The sequence below is a fragment of the Perissodus microlepis genome, chromosome 17 (assembly GCF_051167445.1).
Source record: "Perissodus microlepis isolate ML-2025 ecotype Zambia chromosome 17, ASM5116744v1, whole genome shotgun sequence".
Classification (NCBI taxonomy): domain Eukaryota; kingdom Metazoa; phylum Chordata; class Actinopteri; order Cichliformes; family Cichlidae; genus Perissodus; species Perissodus microlepis.
In genome coordinates, this window is record NC_140477.1 from 13769883 (window position 1) to 13792968 (window position 23086).

The 23086-nt window shown below is 41.4% G+C and overlaps 1 protein-coding gene across 1 annotated transcript; it reads left to right on the forward strand.

The window, feature by feature from the left end:
• The first annotated feature begins 7681 nt into the window (after positions 1 to 7681).
• Positions 7682 to 12387, forward strand: LOC146369350 (serine/threonine-protein kinase pim-2-like). The gene is made up of 9 exons (XM_084909320.1): positions 7682 to 8535; positions 8925 to 9161; positions 9286 to 9411; positions 9535 to 9629; positions 9768 to 9815; positions 9900 to 10118; positions 10208 to 10388; positions 10475 to 10645; positions 10735 to 12387. Exons 1-9 carry the CDS (start codon positions 8475 to 8477, stop codon positions 10824 to 10826), a joined length of 1230 nt encoding a protein of 409 aa, XP_084765446.1. The 5' UTR covers positions 7682 to 8474; the 3' UTR covers positions 10827 to 12387.
• Positions 12388 to 23086: the final 10699 nt, after the last annotated feature.

A 23086-nucleotide genomic window follows, 5' to 3' on the forward strand; every position in this document is an offset into this window, starting at 1 on the left:
TTTTTCTTGAAGGATGCAGACTTCTTCCTGTACCACTGCTTGAAGAAGGTGTCTTCCAGAAACTGGCAGTAGGACTGGGAGTTGAGCTTGACTCCATCCTCAACCCGAAAAGGCCCCACAAGCTCATCTTTGATGATACCAGCCCAAACCAGTACTCCACCTCCACCTTGCTGGCATCTGAGTCGGACTGGAGCTCTCTGCCCTTTACCAATCCAGCCACGGGCCCATCCATCTGGCCCATCAAGACTCACTCTCATTTCATCAGTCCATAAAACCTTAGAAAAATCAGTCTTGAGATATTTCTTGGCGTTTCAGCTTGTGTGTCTTGTTCAGTGGTGGTCGTCTTTCAGCCTTTCTTACCTTGGCCATGTCTCTGAGTATTGCACACCTTGTGCTTTTGGGCACTCCAGTGATGTTGCATCTCTGAAATATGGCCAAACTGGTGGCAAGTGGCATCTTGGCAGCTGCACGGTTGACTTTTCTCAGTTCATGGGCAGTTATTTTGCGCCTTGGTTTTTCCACACTCTTCTTGCGACCCTGTTGACTATTTTGAATGAAACGCTTGATTGTTCGATGATCACGCTTCAGAAGCTTTGCAATTTTGAGACTGCTGCATCCCTCTGCAAGATATCTCACTATTTTTAACTTTTCTGAGCCTGTCAAGTCCTTCTTTTGACCCATTTTGCCAAAGGAAAGGAAGTTGCCTAATAATTATGCACACCTGATATAGGGTGTTGATGTCATTAGACCACACCCCTTCTCATTACAGAGATGCACATCACCTAATATGCTTAATTGGTAGTAGGCTTTCGAGCCTATACAGCTTGGAGTAAGACAACATGCATGAAGAGGATGATGTGGACAAAATACTCATTTGCCTAATAATTCTGCACTCCCTGTATGAGAGCACTGATGTTGTGTGCTCTTCAAGGTTCTGATGTTCGAACACGCTCCAGTCCGTGTTTTCAAAACAGTCCTGCAGCTGATGTGATGCACCTTCTGGCCAGGTTTTCACAGTTTTTGTGACTGGGGGGGCTCTTCTCCTAATGGGAGTGTATGCAGGGATCAGCAGCATGGACATGTGGTCTGACAAACCTAGATGTGGTAGAGGGGTTGCTCTGTAGCCTTTTTGGATGTTGCTGTATGCTTTATCCAATGTGTTTTTCCCCCTCGTTGCACATTTAATATGCTGTTCAAATCTGGGGAATACTGACCTTAAATCAGCATGGTTGAAGTCCCCAGCTATAATGTGCACTGCGTTTGGATGGGAGTTCTGCTGGTTGCTTATGGTCTTATGCAGCTCCTCCATGGCCGAGTCAGCACTAGCATCGGGTGGTACATACACAGGACGAATTATAACTTCATTATGTATAAAAGCTCCTGTGGATAATTACTCCTATTTGTAACTTTACACAAGAGAAAGTTTGCTGTCACACTATTTATAACAGGTTGGGTTTTGTCCTCTGAGTTGAGCCTTTGGTTGCAGTTTATTGAAGAATTTCCTCTAAAGTAGCTGTTGATAAAGATTTAAAGTCCTGTTTATATACAGAAATATGCTTTAGTTCATGTTTTTTTACATGTCTGCCTCAGTGGATCAGTAGAAGATCTGGCACAGGAAACTAGATGATGAAAAAAGGGTACGAATACACATATATATCTATATCTATATAGATACAGATATATATACACACACACACAGGTTGCAACGTAGTATTTTCATTTTTTCTAAGCATTTCTTTAACGTCTTGGTGCAAAAGAATACCTGCATTTGTGTGTAAAGAAATGTTACATATATACTAAAAACAGTTGGAAAAAAGAACTACAAATTTGGAAAGGAATTTATTCATGTTCTTACTCATAGATGGAGTACATGGTTTAAAAAACACTGAGGAAACAGATATGAGGCGGCTGTATCAACATAAAAACATTAATACAGTTAAAAATGAATAAAAAGTTGCACGCTTAAACTTATTTCTCTACAGTTTGTACAATTAATCCATGTAACAATAGGTTCTCTCTTAATATAGTAGTTATTAAAATATCTTTACATAAAAATACATTTTTAAGTACTCTCCGGTGGAAGTCTGTTGTGGCTTATGTTTCTAAATGACACAACCATAAAGCAGCCCACAGAATATACAAATATGTCTTTGATAAGTGAATGTTGGCTCCCACAATGGCCTGTTAAGTTATTGCAAAAATAATTTACTGCATAATATGTCAGATTAGAACATGTTATAAGCACAAAACTGAAGGGGAAACAATAAAACCAAAAATTAAAAAACAAATACTAAATTAAGTTAAAGGATATTTCTTACTATACTATATAATTGTATAATGTTGCGTTTGATTGCAAAAGAAAACCCACCAAGAAAAAAAGAAAGAAAGAAAAAGAGAGAATAGAGTTTAATTTATTCAAAACACATTCTTTTCTTTTATTTAAGCTGTAGCGAGATTCAAATGGACAAAAGAGAAAGAAAAATATTACAGATTTGTTTTATTAATCATGAATAAACTTTATTATGCAGAACTCTAAATTTCAGTTGGTCTTAGTCAGATGTGTTTTTAATTAAATCCTGCAACACTGTGCTCGCTGCCATCACTTTATATCTTAGTGTGCAATTCAAATATATACTTATTACAATATTTTTCCCCCTTAACTCTCAACTCGCGTTTTTAAAATGTCTGTGATCATATTTGTCCGTTGACTTCTGTCTGGGCCTCGAACGATTCATCAGACAGGTTGGCAGCCTCCAACTGATGCTCCAGACTTTCATCATCGCCTCTATTCTGATCAACTCTTATCTTAAACTTAGTGATGAACTCATTACTGGCCAGCGCGCCCTCCTTTTTAGGGCATGTGGGCTTTGATAATAGCCGGCTTTCCAGTCGCTCTGCAAAGAAAATTCACAAAACATTTCTTATTTGGTAAGCTTGTTAACAAATTTTAGTTCAGTTTTGCTGAAAGTTATAGCATGCATCAGGTAAGAAGCAATTGGTTTTTAAAAAGCATATACTTTCCCCAAAACATTTTTATTATGTGCATTTTGGAGAATAAAAGATTGTACACAATTTCCCTTTTTAAAGTAAAAAGATTATTAAGTCTAATTCTTACTTATTCAGTAGATTAAAGTATTGAAACATCATTATTCATAAAATATGCAGATTACAAAATTAAAGTTATTCAAAAATGACTCAAGTACTTACTCCAATACTCACATTATTCAAGTAAATTTAATTTTTGCCGATGTAATGTCACATAAAATCTTGATCTGAATAAGGGATTTGAACCCCACTGTCACGGCCAGGGGATCAGCAGGCCGCTGACTAGTAGTGTTCTCTCTCTTGCTCTCTCTCTCTCTCTCTCTCGCCAGGGCGGAACTCATGGTGGGTTCACGCCCTCGGCCCACGCCCCTCTGAAGAGGAAACACCTGGGCCTCATCAGTGCAGCCAGCATTTAAGCCAGGGAGTGGCTTCTACTCATCGCTGGATCGTTGTGTGTGACTCGCGTCAGTGCAGCCCGGCTCTGAGCAAGTTCTCTTTTGCTTCCCTGTGCAAAACCTCTAACGTGTGTTTCCTTCTGTACATAGATCCCCTGGACCCGACTCTGCATTCCCCGAGCGGATTCCCTTTTTGTGTGAGTGTTTGGAGAGAGAGTCAGAAGAGGAGCAAGTGTCTTTTCCCTACCTGGATTTGCCCGAAGCCTGGTGGCTTCTTTGGCGAGATGCCTGCAGATCCTGGAGTTCCTGAGAAGCAGAGTTGAGGGCTGAGGGGGTGTCCTCATCGGGACTGCCATCTGACAGCTCCTGTATGGGGCTGAGGTTTTGCATTGTACGTTGCTGCTCCTGGAGGAGCTGGAAATGTTTCCTCTTTTCATCTTCAGCCTGCAGCAACCTGAAGGAGGGGAAAAAGGGAAGAAGCAACTGAAAATGTTAATACTTCTCATGGATATCTCAGATCTCCATCACAAATAAAATAATAAAGGGCCATAATAAGAGTTAGAAATCCATTGTTACCGCTCAAGCTCCAGTCTGGCCCTCTCCTCCTCCAGCCGAGCCTGGATCTCCATATTAAGGGCAACTTCCAGCTGCTGCTGTGTCAGCTCCAGCTCCCTGATCCTCTTCTTCTGTTGCTCAGCCTCCTTTTCCTTCACCTGCATCTCAGCCTGCATGCTGTCTTTTATCTATGCACACACACACAGCTACATAAACAGATGCACCAACAGAGCGGTATAAACTGACCTATTCCTGAATCACCTTTTCCTGGACTGTCATAACCATTTTTCCAAATCATTAAAGACTAGGTGTGAATTTTATAATGACAGTCAACATTTTGCTGCAGTTCTCAAAGATCAAAGTCAAGGAGAAAAGACTCTGTACATAATTGGTGTCAAGTGGAAAACTTTTTTTTTACCATCTCAGCCTCTTTCAGCTGTCTTTCCAGTTCCATCTGCACCTCCCTCTGCTTCCTCCGCTCTCTCTCCTCTGCCTCCCTTCGGCGAGTTTCCAGTTCCCGTGCATGCTGTGAAACAGATGAAAGAGCCATTGTTTGGTTTGTGTTTTCACCTCTATCCAGCAGGTGACACTAGGCCATCAGCTTCGAGGTTCAACGTATTGTGCTTTCAGCGGTGCTCTTCTTGATAACTTGGTTGAAGTAAGTGGGTATTTGAGTTCATGTTGCTTTCCTTACAGCTGTAAGTAATCTGCTCATTCCGCTTTTGATCTTTGGCACCAACAAGTGATTTTTTCCCAGAGAAGTGCTGCTCACAGGAGATTTCCTCCATTTCAGACCATTTTCTATAAACCGGTTAGATGGTTGTACAGTTTCTGAAATACTCAGACAGACAAGCCTGTCCGACACAAACAACAATGCATGTTCAAAGTCATTTAAATCCCCTTTGACCTTTGACCTTCAGCAGGTCGTCTTATTAACGTATACATGCCTAAATGCACTGAGCTGCTGCCATGTGATAGGCTGATTAGGTATTTGACCTAATGAGCAGCTCAACAGGTGTATCTAACAAAAATGTGGCCAGTGAGTGTACATGGTACTTTTTAAATGGACAAAATGAACTGCACTGGCAGCTGCCCAGTGCCACTATGAATTAGTTAAATAATCACTACCATGGATAGTTTGGTGCATGATGTAATTAAATAAATATTACAAAAAAAGATTCTTATAGCCCTCACTTACCTTGATAATGTTTTCAATCTCTAAGTCCTGTTTGTCTTTCTCTTTTTCTGTCTTCTCCGTCTCATGGATAGTCAAGTCATCAGATTGGCTGCCCCTGCTGCTGCAGCTGCTGCGGGTGCTCCGGCTGCGTTCCCGCTGACTGTTTTCCCGCTGGATCCGTCTCTTCAGTTTGAGTTCATGGTGAAGGGAAGACTTTCCCTCACTCTGAAGACGGAGGGCAGTTTGAATGGCTGAATACCAGATGTAAAATCTTGGGTGTACTTTCCATTTAACTTTCCAAGTCAGACTGAATAGGATGGGTTATCTTAAAAAAATGAGGACTGGTGTAGCTTTACAGAGTAATTGAATGCATGTTTCAGAAAATATGTTAATCCCTTTTGGATAAAGTGGCTGACTGACCTCCACCTGCCGGAGCACCTCTGTGAGGGGTTCAGTAGCCGATGCCATCAGCTCAGTATGGAACGCACCACTGACTGGGAGAGTTTTGGTCCGCATGAACTTTAGGCGCCGAGAGTTTTCCTGGAGGAAATCCAGAGCCTGAGAAGTCAAAGAAGACAGCAGAAATGACAAGAGCAGCTCTAACAACTTTTTTGTTGGTTGAGAGAAGACAGAAAAGAGAACACAATAGATTCACGGTATATTAAAGCAGCAAGAATATATGAATGCATTACCTGCTGGTGCCCTGCAATAACCCTGCCATCTGGAAACAGGTAGTTGGCCACAGAGCACACAGGATTCTCCATCCCCAGACTCTTGCAGTGCTCTTTTGCCTGCAGACAGGCATAATTATACTGAGCCTGAGGTCTACCAATGACTGACAGCATCCCACTGGGAACCAGTTCTGAGGCCTTCTGCATAGTCTCCGCTCGCACCTTCACTGCATACAAAGCTAGAAGATGCATAAGGAGTAAATACAGAATATTAACCAAAGTTGTGATTAAAACACCTTTTACAAATGCACAAAAAAAACCAAAACAAACAATGAGATTTGAGCCTAAACAGTGACACATGAAAGGCAGTCGCGTTTTAATCAGTAGAGGATGTCGCATAAAAAGAGATGAAAGAGCAAAACATGTACCGTAGTTTTGATTGATTTATTTTTAGCACAACACCAGAACAACCCCACATGCCCATAATTTGCGGTACTTCAGAAAAAAAGGAGTGAACATAAAAGGGAGTAAAATGTTGTGTCAGGTAATTTCAAATGCAGCATTTCTATCACCTCAACAAACACTAACTGTGTCACAGTGTGTTGCTAGCTAAAGCTCCACTTGCTGTATTTCACAGGAAGAGAAAGAATGAGAGCTAACTTCACTCAGAGATATAGAAAGAAAGAGAAAGAAACCAGGCTGTATTTAAAGGTAAGGACTGCTTAGTGATATTTGATAAAATGTAATTGTATTTTAACAGGGACATAAAGTGCTTGTCTTACTCCCTTCTTCTAGCTCGAAATTACTTGCCAAGTGGTAAGGACCGTTCATGGTCACACGGTGAGAACATTGGTGTTGACTATGAAGAGATATGGTCAGACAGGGGAGGGGCCAGTCAGATTTATCAACTCAACCTCCTTAAAGCATGGAGAGAGGCTGAAACCAATCTCTGGTGAGCCCGGTTAAGGAAAGAGATGAGTTGGTGCCTGAGATGCCAAATTCCAACATCCTCATTCCCGCCATTGAGATAACACTCTCACACAGGCCCAGAGAGCAGATGTTGCTGCATTGCAGATGTGTTATACCCCCTGCCCAGCCGAATGACTCTCAAAAAGAAAATTTTGCAGAAAATCAATGTGATCGCTTGGATCACTGGAATTATCATCTCGATATCTCTTGTCCTTCTTTCATTTCAGACGTCTTGAAAACAAGTTTTAACAAAGTCCTGGAGAAGTGCCCAATGCTGGAGGACCTCCTGCTTTACCCCTGGCTCAGATAAACTCCTCTCTGACACAAACACACACGCATACTGAATTCACATCTTGCCATACAAATGTGATACAGTAACCAACTTTCTTTCTTTCAGAAAAAAAGAAAATTGGGAGATTCAAAATTTTCCTCACAGTAATGTTTGCATCAGTCTATCAGATGAATCCCCTCCAAGTCCAATATTTACATCAGTTACAGTGATAATGCTTGGTGTCTACTTTCAGCCACCGCAGTAGAATGCCAGGAATGAATCTCATTGAAATTGTAGTTGCATTTGCTATTTAATTTAATTGTCATGGATGATACACAGACAACCCAACAGCAAACAGAGGAAAACAATGGGCTTAAATACACAGAGGGATAAATGAGGGAATAAGACACAGGATGAGAGCACAGCTGCGAGAAATCACAAACAACAAGACCATGGGGAAGGAAAACTGAAAACACTAACATAGTCTAAGGAGCTTAGAAAGAAAACGTCTGGACTTTTTTAAGTTGCTTGAAGACGTTCAAGCAAAGTTTAAGTTCCTTTCATTTAGAAGGTGAAACATCTTCAAGCAACTTCAAGTCCAGACGCTTTCTTTCCAAACTCCTTAGACTACGATGACCTGGATGACTGAGAACCTTCACAGACATGAAAACACTAACATAGCACACAAGACTATCAAAGTAAAACAGCAAACAAGAGACTTTTACAAAGGCACAGAGTTGACACAGAGACATGACTGACTGGGGAGAAATTGGGGAACATGGAAACAAGAGTGACTAGACATGACACGTGGGACACAGGGGCAAGGCAAAGTAACAGAAACCTAAAGCCTAAGAATATAACACAAGAAGAAAACAATAAAGAGAACCAAAAACATACATAAGAATAATCAATGAATATAAATGAACAAACACAAAACACTGGGTCACAGACTCAGTACCATGACAGTTAAATGTACAATAATAAATACTTTAAATCAGATGACAATGTAGCTGACACTGTGTTTATTAGTGTGTGGTCAACCACAAATCTTCATACTGTCATCCATACATGAGGTCTTTATACAAACGATGAAAGATAATGAAAGAAACTGTTTAATTGATATGAAATGATTGAATTATATGAAATATTACGGCTTTGTCTGCCAGTGTTTTTCTGTAAACTACTTTGAACTACTGGCAGTCAGTGAAGTCACTGAAAGGCAAGATTCTATGTTGTGTTGCCGTAGTTTCCAGAGTTTACTTATAAAGCTCACTTACAGAATTCAGTTAGAAAAGTCAAGCATTTGAAGGACGCACATTTGAAGGAATATTAACTCAATATTAACTCATTACGGTTTACATTTTCGATTTTAAAAGTTCTCCGAAATTACAATGAAAAGGGAAACAAGAAAAATTACCACTCCAGCCGATAAGAAAGATTCAGGAGATCAAGGTAAGTAAAATAATAAAATCAAATCCTGGTAAAATCCAAATCCTAGAAATGTTGACACTGTGTGAATCATTTTTGGAGCAATTGAATCATATGTTTGATTGAAAATAGCTTTAATACAAGATGTCTAATCAAAGAAAGGTTACCGGTCTTTTGGTAAAATAATGTAATAAGTTTATTCTTGGACTCAACAGTAAAAACAGACCAACAAGTGTCATCAAGATCTAAGACTTAGTAAACCTAGTATCAATTCGCACTGGTCAGTTTTTTTTATCCCAAGAATAAACTTGTGATAATTTAAGCAAAAGCAATTTCAAATTCTTTGCCATCAAACTGCTTCCAGTCCTGATGTCGGGGACTCTTTTTCACCACTGTGTTGTTGTCGTTTATAGATTGTAAGAGCAGGACTGCTAAAAGAAAGGCCAGTCCTGAAAAGCAGACCCCAATAAAAAGGAGGAGGGTCGCTGAGCAGGCTGGTCCTTCCACCAGCTCAGATGTGGTCAAAGGAGTGAAGCGCAAGGTTGTGCAAGATGAAGAGGGCACAACAAAGAAAGCAAAGAAGGCTAAACTTCTCGACCATATGAGCGGTGACAAGGAGCAAGCATCCTCCTCGTTGGACTCTGGTAAAGGTAGGCTAATTAGTTGAATAAGGGGGTAGATTAAGTGTGGTTGCTAGGTTAAGATATTGGTGTTTAGTGTTTGTGTCTATCATCCAGTGAGCTGATGTGCTTTTGGTGTTTTCCACATCTCCAGACTTGAACAACAAACAGGTGTGCGCAAAAAATGGCAAAAGAAAGGCCGCGGGAGACGACAGAGAGTCACCCAAGAAAAAAAAAAGGAATGTGGACCAGGACAAAAAATCAGTGGCAGACCAAAAACGTAAGTAGCAAGCAGCTTGGGTTTTATATTCAGGGGAAGGGCAAAAGGAACATTTAGGCTACAGAGGAGAGTAATTTGTGTCACAGCTGTAATAAAACAAGATTTGCTGTTTTGTCTGTTTAGGTGAATTCCAAGCCAGATATGTGGAGGAGCACCAGCTCGGAGAAGGAGGCTGCGGAGCAGTGTTTGCTGGCTACCGGATAGAAGATCGTTTTCCAGTAAGTGTTCAGATGATGGTAGTAAGACAGGCAGTAACGCAGATAATGGATAATATCGTAAACTGAGACGTCTGCTGTGTTTCCACCTTTCATTATGTCATACTGAGGAAATGCTCACCAATGCTCTGTGTCTTCTAGGTTGCCATCAAACACATTCCCAAAAATAAAGTCTACTGCAAAGTGGCGGTAAGCGTCCAACACTTGAATCAGTTTTACATTACTGGATTGAATGCGGCGTTCCTCATCATCCACTTTGTTGTAATATTTCAGGATGAAAATGGGAAGATGCTCTCGGTGGAAGTGGCCATTATGGTTAAACTTGCAGGTGAAGCAGAAGGGTCAGTGGGAATATCTGCACCTGTGTCCTTGCTGGAGTGGTTCGACCTTGGCAAAGAGCTGATCCTGGTGCTGGAGAGACCTGTCCCCGCTGTGGACCTGCAAAAATACAAAGCAGAAAATGGAAGAACTTTAACAGAGGACAAGGCCAAGGTAAGTTGACTGGAAGAACCTTAGACTGTACAGCATTCAATCAAGGCAGAAAAGCATTAACTCATTATTGTGTTTTTCATCTTTTCCAGGTCATTCTGAAGCAACTAGTTGATGCTGTAAAGGAACTTGAGGATAAACACATCTTTCATCGGGACATCAAGGGACAAAACATTCTGATTGAGACCGGCTCAGATGTGCCTCGTGTTCGCATCATTGACTTTGGACTGAGCTGCTTTGTTAAGAAGCGATCTCTGTATCGCATCTTCTATGGTAACATATTCTGCTCCTGCTTTTCACAGATGTAACAATTTGTGTCTTTTGTTTTAGAAGAAATTGCAATTGTGTCTGTTTGTTAGGCACTCCTCTTCACATCCCTCCCGAGTGGTACATTAGGAGCTGCTACAGGTGTGGACCCACCACGGTGTGGCAAATGGGAGTGGTGTTGTATGAAGCGCTTCATGCACGATACTTTAGTACCGGGAGGTTCCTCACAAAGAAACTGAGCATCAAAAAGCGTCTGTCCACAGGTAAGAAAACTTCACACTTCCAGATTCACTGATGCCTTGGATCACTAGAACTATCATCTTCATATTTTTGATCTTTTCTTTCTTTCAAGAATGCCGGAATTTCTTGGACGCGTGTTTAACTCTAGTCCCGGAGAAGCGGCCAACACTGGAGGAGCTCCAGCTTCACCCCTGGCTAAGATAACACACACAAACACACAATTCACACCTTATCATATAAGTATGATACATTGTAGTAACTCCCTTTCTTTTTTCTGTTGGACAGGAATAGCTAGAATGGGTCAATCTTAAAAAATAAATAAATAAAAATTTAGCTTTTTTGGAGTTCCTGTAACCCCCCCAGCCATCCCAGGAAAGGGGATCTCTCTTTGAATGGGCTTTCCCGAGGTTTCTTCCCATCGATCTGGCCCCCTGGGGAGTTTTTCCTCGTCTTCATAGAGAGCTTGGGCTGGGTCAGGAGCTCCATCAAAACTGTCTTTATTTGATGACTTTAATGTCATCAAATAAAGATGTGTTTTACTTAAAGTAAAATTTGATCAAAATAAAACTTGTTTAATTCATCTTTGCTGAGGATTCTCCTTCATTACTATTTTGTTTTGTTGTTTTTTTTGTTTTTTTTACCCATGGTGCATTTTGACAAATAAGAAAACTGAATCAGGTTAAAGTGTGCACAAAGACAGTCACACTGCAAATGATCTGAAGACTTGCATCTGTTGCTCTAACCCCCAACTAGTTTAGACAGATTTCCTGGTTCTACCAGAGGTTTTTTCCTTCAAGAAGGGAGTTTTTCCTTCCCACTGTTGCTGAGTGTTTGCTCATAGTGGGTTGTAAAAGCATAAAAGTGAATAAGAGGCATTCATAGCAGAGTTATCACAGAGGGAACTATATAGCTTAAATGTACAATTTCTACAGGACGAATTATAACTTCATTATGTATAAAAGCTCCTGTGGATAATTACTCCTATTTGTAACTTTACACAAGAGAAAGTTTGCTGTCACACTATTTATAACAGGTTGGGTTTTGTCCTCTGAGTTGAGCCTTTGGTTGCAGTTTATTGAAGAATTTCCTCTAAAGTAGCTGTTGATAAAGATTTAAAGTCCTGTTTATATACAGAAATATGCTTTAGTTCATGTTTTTTTTACATGTCTGCCTCAGTGGATCAATAGAAGGTCTGTCACAGGAAACTGGATGTTGAAATAAGGGTAGGAGTGTATATACACTACCAGTCAAAAGTTATGGTTGTCATGCTAGTTCAGTGTGATTCAATTTTGCATAAATCCCCAACAGTGTCATCAGCGAAGCACTTGACACCATCACACCTCCTCCATGCTTCACAGTGGGAACCATGCATGTAGAGACCATCCGTTCACCTTTTCTGCGTCACACAAATACATTGCAGGTGGACCCAAAGATCTCAAGTTTGGACTCATCAGACCAAAGCACAGATTTCCACTGGTCTAATGTTCATTCCTTGTGTTTCGTGGCCCAAACAAATCTCTTCTGTTTGTTGCTTTTCCTTAGTGGTGGTTTCCAGAGGTGGGTTGAGTATCCAAAAATTGTTCTCAAGGAAGAGTAGAATTACTTTACAATATTATTACTCAAGTAAAAGTGAAAACTAGTCATCCAAAAAATTACTCACGTAAGAGTAAAAAAGTAGTTGGTGAAAAGACTACTCAAGTACTGAGTAACTGGTTGTAAGGTCTGATCTATTTTTTACTTTTTAAAAATAAAAGCTATTATAAAAACAAAAATAAATAAATATACAAATTTTAGTATTTTCAAACAGAATATATCTAAACACATTAACAAATTAAGGCACAACAATTTGAATTTCCAGATTTCAGTTTTTCACAAGATAAAGCTTTTTAACCAATAACTACAGTAAATAATATAAATATATAAACAGTGCAAACCATTTCCAGTGTCAAGATGTGCTGTATACTTTATATTCACCTTTACTCCAAATGGCACAGCAGCCTCAGAGAAAACATTAGAACGAGGCATCTTCAACATATCTACATGCAAGGCAGCTCACTTTACCATAAATTGTATGGGTGTCCATCTATTTCTGCACATTTAGCAAAAATGCACAATTTCTTCACTCAGTAAGGTGATGGTTGAGCTTCAGCAGCAGTTTGCTCTCGAGGTTCTTGCTGTGAAGCTGTAACTGTTCAGCAGTGAACAGGAGTCTCGCACAGTCTTTCACAAGCTCCAGATGCAGGAAGAGCTGTATTGATTTTGATTGACAGCTTCTTGATGTGAGGAAAGCTATGCAATAGATCAGGGGTCGGCAACCCTAAAATAGCTGATCTGCACTTTGCCAACATAAAGCTCCATAAAGTTGTTCTATATAGTCTGTAACTGTTGATATAGAGCATTAATAAATTTATTATTAATGCAATGGTTCATATGGCACATTGACTTCTGAGGAAATTTTACCTCTCCAACTCCCCGGCTTCTGACTTTCCTGATCCCATGGACCCAAAGAAGTCATCTTTGTCCGATAGGCCGCTGTTTGTGCTGGCCTCATCCAGCTCTGTGTCTAGGTGATATATGAAGTTGAAACCTGTGGAAAGATATACGGTTTTCAAAAGAATCATGTCTGGGCATTATAGTCCTGTATAAACTGCCAAGCTGTCTATACAGCAGATGTTTGCCGTGAAAATTTTATTCACACTGGACATGTTTTTTTACTAAATCTGTTGAAAAACGACATCTTGTCATTTATATCCCGCACAAACACTATGCAATGAATTCCAGATTAAGTTCAAAATAAGAACGTATGCAAGGCAAGAGAATGCAAACAGCTCAGTCTGCGTGGCTGAAAAAAGATGAAACATGCCCCTTCCAACCCCAGAAGAGGGAGACGCATGAAGCTAGCCGCCTAGGCTGTTTAAACTAAACAAGCTACTGTTTCACATAATAAACCCCGTCAACCGCAGTATTGCCTTCTGATTTAACAGTTAAAGCAGCAGAGACGAGCTGTGTTTACATGTGCGTGGAACTATAGCTTCATTAACCAGGTAAGCTGTTAGCTTATGGCTCACGCTAGCTAACCAGCGACAGGTTAAAAGGATAACCGAAGCTGTGGACACAACACCCACAAACTTATCTCATTACTATGTAGCGCCGAAAATATGATGTGATTCCAGTTTAATCAAACTGAGGGCAGGAGGAAAACAGCTCCAATCCTCAAGGCCCAATGTTCTAAAACTATTAAACATTAGTGATGTGTCGGTCGCGAACGAAACGGCTCTTAGAGCCGGGTCTTTGAAGTGAACGACGCGAGCCGGCTCCTTATCGCTAGCCGTGTTCTTTTTCTTTTCTTTCTCTCGCACTTTTTCCCGCTTCACTCTGCATGCGAGCCTTGTGCTTTGCGCTGGGAAGAGGGGGGAGGGGCAGTAGTTACACTCACAGTAGCACAGGAACAGAGCGGGAGGGAGAGAGAGAGAAAGAGAGCCAGGGACAACAACGTCACATTAGAGAAGTATAGTAATCATCCACAACTATTTTTAGTTGAGGATGATAAAGGATTCAGAAAGTTTATTCATGCAGGCTCATATGACAGAGAATGTACATCTTCTTTTTGTTTTCATATTTTAATTTATATTTAATTGTGTTGTGGTTTGCGGTGTTTTGTGTTGTTTCACTTTGAATTTGTTTAAATTTAAAGTGGTTTCTTTGCAGCTATTTGACCATAAAGGCCTGAGTCGCAGAGTCTTCTCTGAACAGTTGATGTTCAGAGGTTGCCAATAACACATTCACTTTTTAAAACTCTTTTTAAAACTCAATAAAAGTTAAAATGAGGGTTCCTGATGGTTAGGGACAAATAGAATTGCATGGCAGGAAAAAGATGCTGTAAACAGACCAAACTTCAGTCAGGAGAATTTGTTATGTCGTCCCTTAACAACCAGATTGCAGTGTTGCAGAGAGATTGCGTTTTTTCTTCAAAAAAATCTTTGACTTGGCTCATAGATAGATTATTTTCTCAGTATTATTGTATGATTTTGGCCTTATAATATAAAGCACATTGAATCCAATCTAACAAATAGATATAATTTAAAAGAAAAAAACATAAACAAAAAAATAATATTCTTGCACATGAGCTCCCTCATAGATCCCAAACCAGATGTGGAGATTATTTCTGAGACCGGTAGAAATAAATTTTTCATTTAAATTATTGGTTGCTGGGTTGTTATTTCTTCAGACCTCTGTTTGAATTATGAGAACGTTAGGTTGCGACTTAATATTTTAATTTTTTCTTTACATTTCTTTAAACTCTTATATGTTGCGAAAGTCTCGAGGGACCAATAATTTCTCTCTATTTTGCCAGACCTTTTCTTTTTTAAGTACTCTGTTGGCTTTATGAAGGTGTTTCAAAGCTGTTCTTTTGACACTGACTGCTTTTTAAATCATTTTCAGTCATGCCCTCGAATGTTGTTTCAAGCGAAATTATAGTGTATGGTTTGACGAGCTCAATGACCTCAGGGACCGTTTAGGCACTGCTCAGTTTTTCACAGCGCTGTATTTAACCAAGGGCTTCCCTTGTCAGCCAATTTGTCACACTTCCGTTCAGCTTCTTCGGAGCCCCCACCACTTTCTCGTGTCTCATGCACCAGGTGTCCTCAAGCTGCATTTGCTGGTGCCTATCTGGATGATGTGATCATCCACAGTGACACCTGGGTGGAGCATCTACAGCAGGTGGCCGCGGTCCTGTAGATCCAGAGGCTGGTGGAAGTGTGCAGTTGGATGGAGGGAGGTACAGTATTTGGGGTACCACTTGGGAGGCGGGCAGGTGCGTCCAAGGGCGGAGAAGACGGCCGCCATTGTATCCCACCCACTTCCCAAGACAAAAAAGGAGATGAGGTAATTCCTGGGGCTGCCTGGGTACTATCACCAGTTCCTGTCCGGGTTCGCAGACCTAACCAGTAGTGATGGGATTTCCGGCTCTTTTTAGGGAACCAGCTCTTTCGGCTCCAAACCGGCTCTTTAGGTTGTTTTGTTGCTTTAATTAATTTATTATTAACAATAATATAAAATTATGCACAAAAGGAATTACTAATGTAAAAAAAAGAAGTGGTTTTATTTATATATGTTTATATATGCGGTGGCCCCTAGAGACAAAGCACGTACAAACTCCAAAACTGTCATGGTCCTGAGTCTGAGGACTCTGTGTTTTGTGTTTCCTTATATTCTTCTATATTCTTGTTTATTCCGCCTTGTCTTTTGTTTAGGTTTGCTATGTGTTAGTGTGTTTGTTTTATGCCTGCCTGTGTTCCCTCTATCTGTCCTTGGTGTCTCTGTGTCTGCTCGTGAGTCTGCCTGCTAAGTTCAGTGTCCGTTCTGGTTCTCTGTGTCTGTTAGTTTCCTGTTTTATTCTGAAAGTTCATGTCTCATGTCAATGTGTTCAGTTTTACCTTTCTCCTGTCTCGTTAGCCTAATTTCTCCCAGCTGTGTCTCCCTCCTGTTGCCCATTTCCTAATTACTCCCCTCTGAGTCCTATCCTGGCCATTTGTGGCCACTTTGCTTTTCGTCTTTCAACCATTTTTGTTCTGTTAATGCAAATAAAATGAAACTCGCCAAAGGTGTGTATTTCTTTCAGATTTTTTCATTTTCAACATCAGCTCCTTAATAATGTCAATAATATTCACTATACACTAAATTGTTCCTCTTGGCTCTATCGTGGCCATTTGTGGCCAATTGAAACCCATTATAACCACCTTTTTTGATTCCTTGTTACTGACAGTACTATATCATGCGATTTAGGTAAAATTGCTTTCATTCTAAACTCAACACATGAAAATTGTAGTTTTTAATGTTTTTTTACCAAATTACATCATTTACCCATTTTTGGCCAAGCAAGCAATTTCATGTAATATTCTGAGTTTTCTATAGGGGTGTTTGATGGCTTACTGCACTCCAATGGACCAAAAAAATGACACAATTTTGATTCAGGTTTGATCTTAAAGATGTTAGACAAAGGTTTGTGTTTGTGCATGAAAAAAAAAAGTGCCAGTGTGAAATTGCAGCACAACTTTGCATTTGCAAGAGAGAAAAATAAATTATGTTGCCATACGTCCAAGTTCATGTGAATGTCTCTTGATGCAAGCTATTGAGCTTTGAGCTTCCTGGGGAATTTTAACTTTGATGTTCATAATGAAAGCACCTCTAACTTTGTTCTTTTCATTAAAAAAATGCACACCAAAATATCTACTCTCCCAACAAAAAAAAACAGAGAAAGAACTCACAGGACACTCTGCAAAGTTCAAAGCTGTAGCTGTAGCATAAACAACAACAAACTGGGACTGTTTGTAATTCTGTCCTGGGGTTTATACAGGTGCAGTCATTTGTAAAGCTATAAATAAACCCAGCGGCTTCAAGATCATTTTTGCTCTGGCAAGATGGCAAGACGGTCATATTCACTGCTTCAAGCACTTGACTATGTGATGCGCTCAGAAAGCGAAGATGACGAGGAATCCGCTGCATCTGAAGAAGAGGCTTCTTCTTCAGTCTCCTCAGAGAATGACAGCATCACTACCAGTGATGAGGATTACCATCCAGTGCCCGATTCCTCTTCTTCAGCAAGTGAGAATGATACATAGACAGCAGTCGAGGCAGAGCGGCTAATGGCAGAGATGGTAGGAGAAGCGGCAGACGCCGGTGGCTGAGTGGATGTCTCGTTCTGGGAATATTGAGTGGTTTCCCACTGCTGAGGAGACCATGCGCTACAATCCAGTACCCACTGGTATCACTCCAGGGCCCACCCTGTATGCAGTTGCCCGCATTAGCACCCTGAGATCTGCATTTGACCTGTTTGTGACAGAAGAGATCATTCAGCTGCTGTGCACCCACACAAACCTGCATGGGAGGCGAAAGTGTGAGGATTGGAGGGATGTGGAGATGAGAGCGTACATTGGGATTTTGATTCTCGCTGGTGTCTACCGCTCAAGGCATGAAGCATCGCGTGGTTTGTGGGCTGACAAGACCGGACAGGCAATATTCCGTGCTACATTGCCCCACTACCGCTACGCCCAGATCATCCGCTTTGATGACAAGCTCACCTGCCCGGGACGTTTCAGGAACGATAAGCTTGCTGCATTTCGCGTCCTGTGGGAAAAGTGGGTTGCTCGTCTCCCCCTGCTGTTCAATCCAGGAGTTGACGTCTGTGTCGATGAGCAGCTGGTTGGATTCAAAGGTCGATGTGGATTTCGACAGTATATGCCCAGCAAGCCTGCAAAATATGGCATTAAAATCTGGGTGACCTGTGATGTGGCAACCTCCTATATCTGGAAGATGGAAATTTACACAGGAAAATCACCTGGAAATTCCCGGGAAGTTAATCAGGGAATGAGAGTTGTGCTACAACTGACAGAGGGGCTCCAAGGACACACTGTCACTTGTGACAACTTCTTTACTTCATCCAGCTTGGCAGAGGAGCTGCTCAGAAGAAAACTAGCTCTGGTTGGCACAATCAGGAGAAACAAACCAGAGCTCCCTCCCCAGCTTGTTCAGCTGCGACAGAGGAAGATTCTTTCATCTCTCTTTGCCTTCACCAAAACAACCATGGCAGTCTCCTACATGCCCAAGCGAGGGAAGAATGTGCTTCTTTTGAGCACAAAGCATAGGGAACCAGCAATCAGTGATGGGGAAAAGAAGAAGCCAGCAGTAATCCTTGATTACAATAGGTGTAAAGGTGGAGTGGATAACCTAGACAAGGTTGTTGGCACCTACAGTTGTTGGAGGAAAACTGGTCGCTGGCCACTGGCTCTGTTCTACAATCTTCTGGACATCTCAGCATACAATGCCTTTGTCCTGTGGAAAGCAGTGAATCCTGAGTGGGAGTCCACCAAGACCCACCAACGAAGGGTGTTCCTGGAGGAGCTGGGCCACATGCTGGTGACTCCAGAAATTGCAAGACAGCCTTGTGCCCCACGCTCAAAAGCAGCCGCTGCTATTGTTGCTGAGATACAGCAGTCAGAATCAGAATCAGAGTATGACCCACAGCCCATCAACAAAATGAGGAAAAGGTGCGAACTGTGTATAAAGAGAAGAAGAACGGCAACCACTTGCTCCAGCTGTGGAAAGAGTGTCTGCAAAGATCACTCTGCTGTGGTTTGCGTGTCCTGCCTTCCCTGAGTGCGCGCGCACACACACACACACACACACACACACAGAAAGAGGATGTATTTTGTACAAACAAGCAATAAAAGGCCGTTTTTGGCATGACTAACAAAGTGGGAGTTTCTTTTATTGGGGTCATTACTCACAGGAATAATACAAAATATTAATATTAATAATAATTCTTTTTGTTACTGGCACTGACCTGCAATGATTAAAAAAAAAAAAAAAGGTTTTGTCATTCAACTGCTGAAAAAATTTGAACTTTATTGCTATTTCCCCCCAAAAAACATAGTAGTAACATATAATTTAACTGGTATTCAAAGGGTAGAATTTCTAATTTTGAATTATATTTTGGTTTTCATGACTAGGACTGGTTTTCATTTAAAAAATGAAGTTGGTCTAAGTAGAAAAATGTTTTAATATATAATAATTTTATAGTATTCTGTAAATGTAAACAAGGGGTGGCCATTTTTGGCCACGAACAGTCTGAGAGGGAGTTTTTTTGTTTTTCTGCCACTGCAGAAAAAAACAATGTTGCATAAATGTCATTGATGCTGTTAATTATTGCTATACATCTAACCTTCATCATGGTTAGCAAATAAATCAGATGGCATGTATTATTTAGAAAAAAACTGGGATTTTATGATTTTCTCTATTTATGAGTTGTTATGATTATGTGCTCTAACTGGTATTTAAAGGGTTAAATTTCAGAATTTTAATGAAATTTTGATTTTCATGAACAGCCCTGATGCTAATCTAAAAAATCATGTAAAAAAAAATGGACATTTTTCTTAATATATATGAATTTTATAGCATTTTGTAAATGTAAACAAGGGGTGGCCATTTTTGGCAACGAACAGTCTGAGAGGGAGTTTTTTTGTTTTTCTGCCACTGCAGAAAAAAACAATGTTGCATAAATGTCATTGATGCTGTTAATTATTGCTATACATCTAACCTTCATCATGGTTAGCAAATAAATCAGATGGCAAGTATTATTTAGAAAAAAACTGGGATTTTATGATTTTCTCTATTTATGAGTTGTTATGATTATGTGCTCTAACTGGTATTTAAAGGGTTAAATTTCAGAATTTTAATTAAATTTTGATTTTCATGAACAGCCCTGATGCTAATCTAAAAAATCATGTAAAAAAAAACTGGACATTTTTCTTAATATATATGAATTTTATAGCATTTTGTAAATGTAAACAAGGGGTGGCCATTTTTGGCCACGAACAGTCTGAGAGGGAGTTTTTATGTTTTTGCTCTCTCTGCACTAAAATAACAATGCATTCTAATCAATGTTGATGTGAATCAATTATATGCCCCAGACTCTACTATTAATAATACAAGAAATTTCAGTAGCAATGCAATTATATAAAATTGCGAGATTTGAGGTTGTCGTCCAGCTGGTGCAGTGGACAAACAAACTGGTGTTTAAAGGGTTAAAAAATAAAAAGTAATAATTATTTTATATTTATGGAAAGAACTGAAGTTACTTAAAAGCTTTATGCAGAAAAAATGGCAAAAAAACAAAAATAATAAAAATTACAGACCTAATCTGTAGGTGGCCACTTTTGGCCACGAACAAGCTGAAAGGGTAGTGATTTTGATCAGACGCAGAGGGTTAAGCCCTGTGTTTTCCTGTGCTCCCTGTCGCGTCGTACCCTCAACTTGCTGTGTGTTTGTAATGTCCTGTCCTCCAGCACCTCGGTTTAGAGTTTTGTTTTGCTTTGTGAGGTAGCATAACATAAGCAGCATGAAAGGTGATAGTAAGACAGCATCTGCAGACAGTTCAAGTTTCTTTTAAGTCTCCTTTATTTTCTGGCGTCGCCTTTCAACAATTATCTCACAAAAACATAAGCTGTGAGTCAAAATCTCACCTGCTTTATATAGAATTCCACTCACACCTGGATCTCATTAACCTCTACCATTGGGAAAACAGGGTAGACTAAATAACACAGTCTAGACAAAGAAACAGGAATAAAATCATTTTTCCACTTAACAAACTCATTCACCCAACTAAACAGTTTGAAAAGTCAATCTCTTCACCTAATCTGACTCATGAGGTTATTTTAAATGAAATAAACAATTTTACACAAAATAAACACCCCTTCATTTGGTTACACCCAATTGACATGATCAGTGACATCATATCCTATAAAATCAGGAAGTACTGGGGCGGCCCTTCCCACATACCTGTTTTACACATAGGACCTGTCCAAAGGAACACACAATGGTAAGTATAACCAAACTACATAAACAAATGAAAGATTCAAATCAATTAATGATGAAGTGACATTTAGCTTTAAGTACATTTGCACAGATGACATAAATATAACCAATGCTACCACAAACAGACCCGGGATAGTATGTGGATCCAAGGTTACATGTGCTGTGTTTACATTAAAGCATTATGATAGACTATAGGATAACAGAACACAGAATAACAATATACGCAAGTGACAAATGGCAAATGAATTCTGTCCTAGCCACTTTATCACATGCTTTTGTAAGTTTTATTTTGTGAATCATTCCTCCAGCAATAAAGCTGCGTTTTCAGTTTATTCCCGTCTCCAAGAGTCCTGCAATTTTGGGTCCACCACTTCTGCTTGCCTGCCACACAGCCAACCATGACAGAACGACGCGACCAGTACATGGACCCAGCGGACTCATCCCGGGAGCGCGTTCTCGCCCGCGTCATGGCCCTAATGAAGCGGATTTCCCACACAAAGGATACTAAGGCGATGGCGATCGGATTAAACGCTATCGGAACAATCCTCGAGGGAAATCCACATCTCTGCCAACTCAAGGGATTCATGAGCTTAATTGACGAGATGCACGAAGACCAGGAGGTTCTTCAGGCTCGGGAGCTAGCGGCCTTTGCTCGTTCGCAGTACTCCACTCCGAGGCCTCCGCAGCAACAGCAGCAGCGGACGGAGCGCGCCGCGAAGCAGCGTAAGCTCCCTGCAACACAGCAGCAGCCGAACACGGAGCTTTCTGCGACACCACAGCGATCGCCGCGGCAGGATATCAACCCCTTGCCGCTGCCACCGAGTGAACTACCGACTCCGGTCTGCTCCGACTGTCGCTCGCCAGCCTCTTTCCTTGCGGCCATGTGGGCGCAGGATGAGGAGTCGGCCTCTCCGCCATCGCCATTCTCCTCTGCAGTTTCCACTCCCACTTCCAGGAGGAAACGGCACCGGCACCATCACCATTCCTCGCTACAGCCGCACTCCAGCCCCTTCCCAGAGCAATCAGCAGCTGTGAGTAACCACGAAAGTTTTTCCCGCACTCCTTCTGGGAATGACAATAAAAAGGACTATGTTTCTTCTGCTCCATCTGACCCTGTTAACCCCGTATCAGCTAAAGCTGCGGCTTCCACCCCGGAGACAATTAACCTCAGCTCTGAGAACATTAAGACTGTTTTATTCTCTGAACTGCCACCTCAAGAGACTGTTCAGTGTGCGCCCAAATGTTTTGTTTTTTGGGCTACTGACACTCATTTAAAGACTTCAAGTGGTAATGTTGTAGATATTGACACAATCTCCAGGGCCTCCCCAGAGTCTGAGTGTCCTCCCTCAGCAGACTCTGGACCGATGGAGGCTGAAGAGCCAGCATTTCCCGAGTCTTTTAAAAACCCCACTGAGGTAGTGCAGTCAGCTGCCCAGCAGTTATCACACTTAGCAGTCCAGCAGCCCTCAGTTCACTTAGCTGCCCAGCCAGAAGCTCACTTAGCTGCCCAGCGGTCCCCAGTTCAGTCCTCTGCAGCTCAGTCTCCTCCTGTTCTCCGGTCAGCTCAGTCTCCTCCTGTTCTCCAGTCACTCGCAGCTCAGTCGACCTCAGTGCACTCTCTTGTATTGCCAGCGCCTCAGCCTTTAGCACGGCCTGCACCTCAGCCGCCAGCTCCACCGTCTATTCAGCCACCATCTCCACCCACTCGTTTTCAGGAGGAGGATGGCCCCACACAGACTTTTGTTGCTCCTCAAGACCTGGCTAAATTTGAGACTTTTACTCTCTCCGGGGCCTCCCCAGAGGTTAAATATCAGCATTCAGTTAACTCTGGACCCCTGGACATAAAGAAGCCAGCGCAACCTGTTTCGTCCCTGCCAAAGGCTCGCGTGCCTGCTGGTTCTGTTTTGCTCCTGCCAGAGGCCCGTGGGCCTGCTGGTCCTGTTCTGTTACTGCCAGAGGCCCGTGCGCCTACTGGTTCAGATCAGTCCCTGCCAGAGGTCCGTGCGCCTACTGGTTCCGATCTGTCCCTGCCAGAGGCCCGTGCGCCTGCTGGTTCCGATCTGTCCCTGCCAGAGGCCCATGCGCCTGCT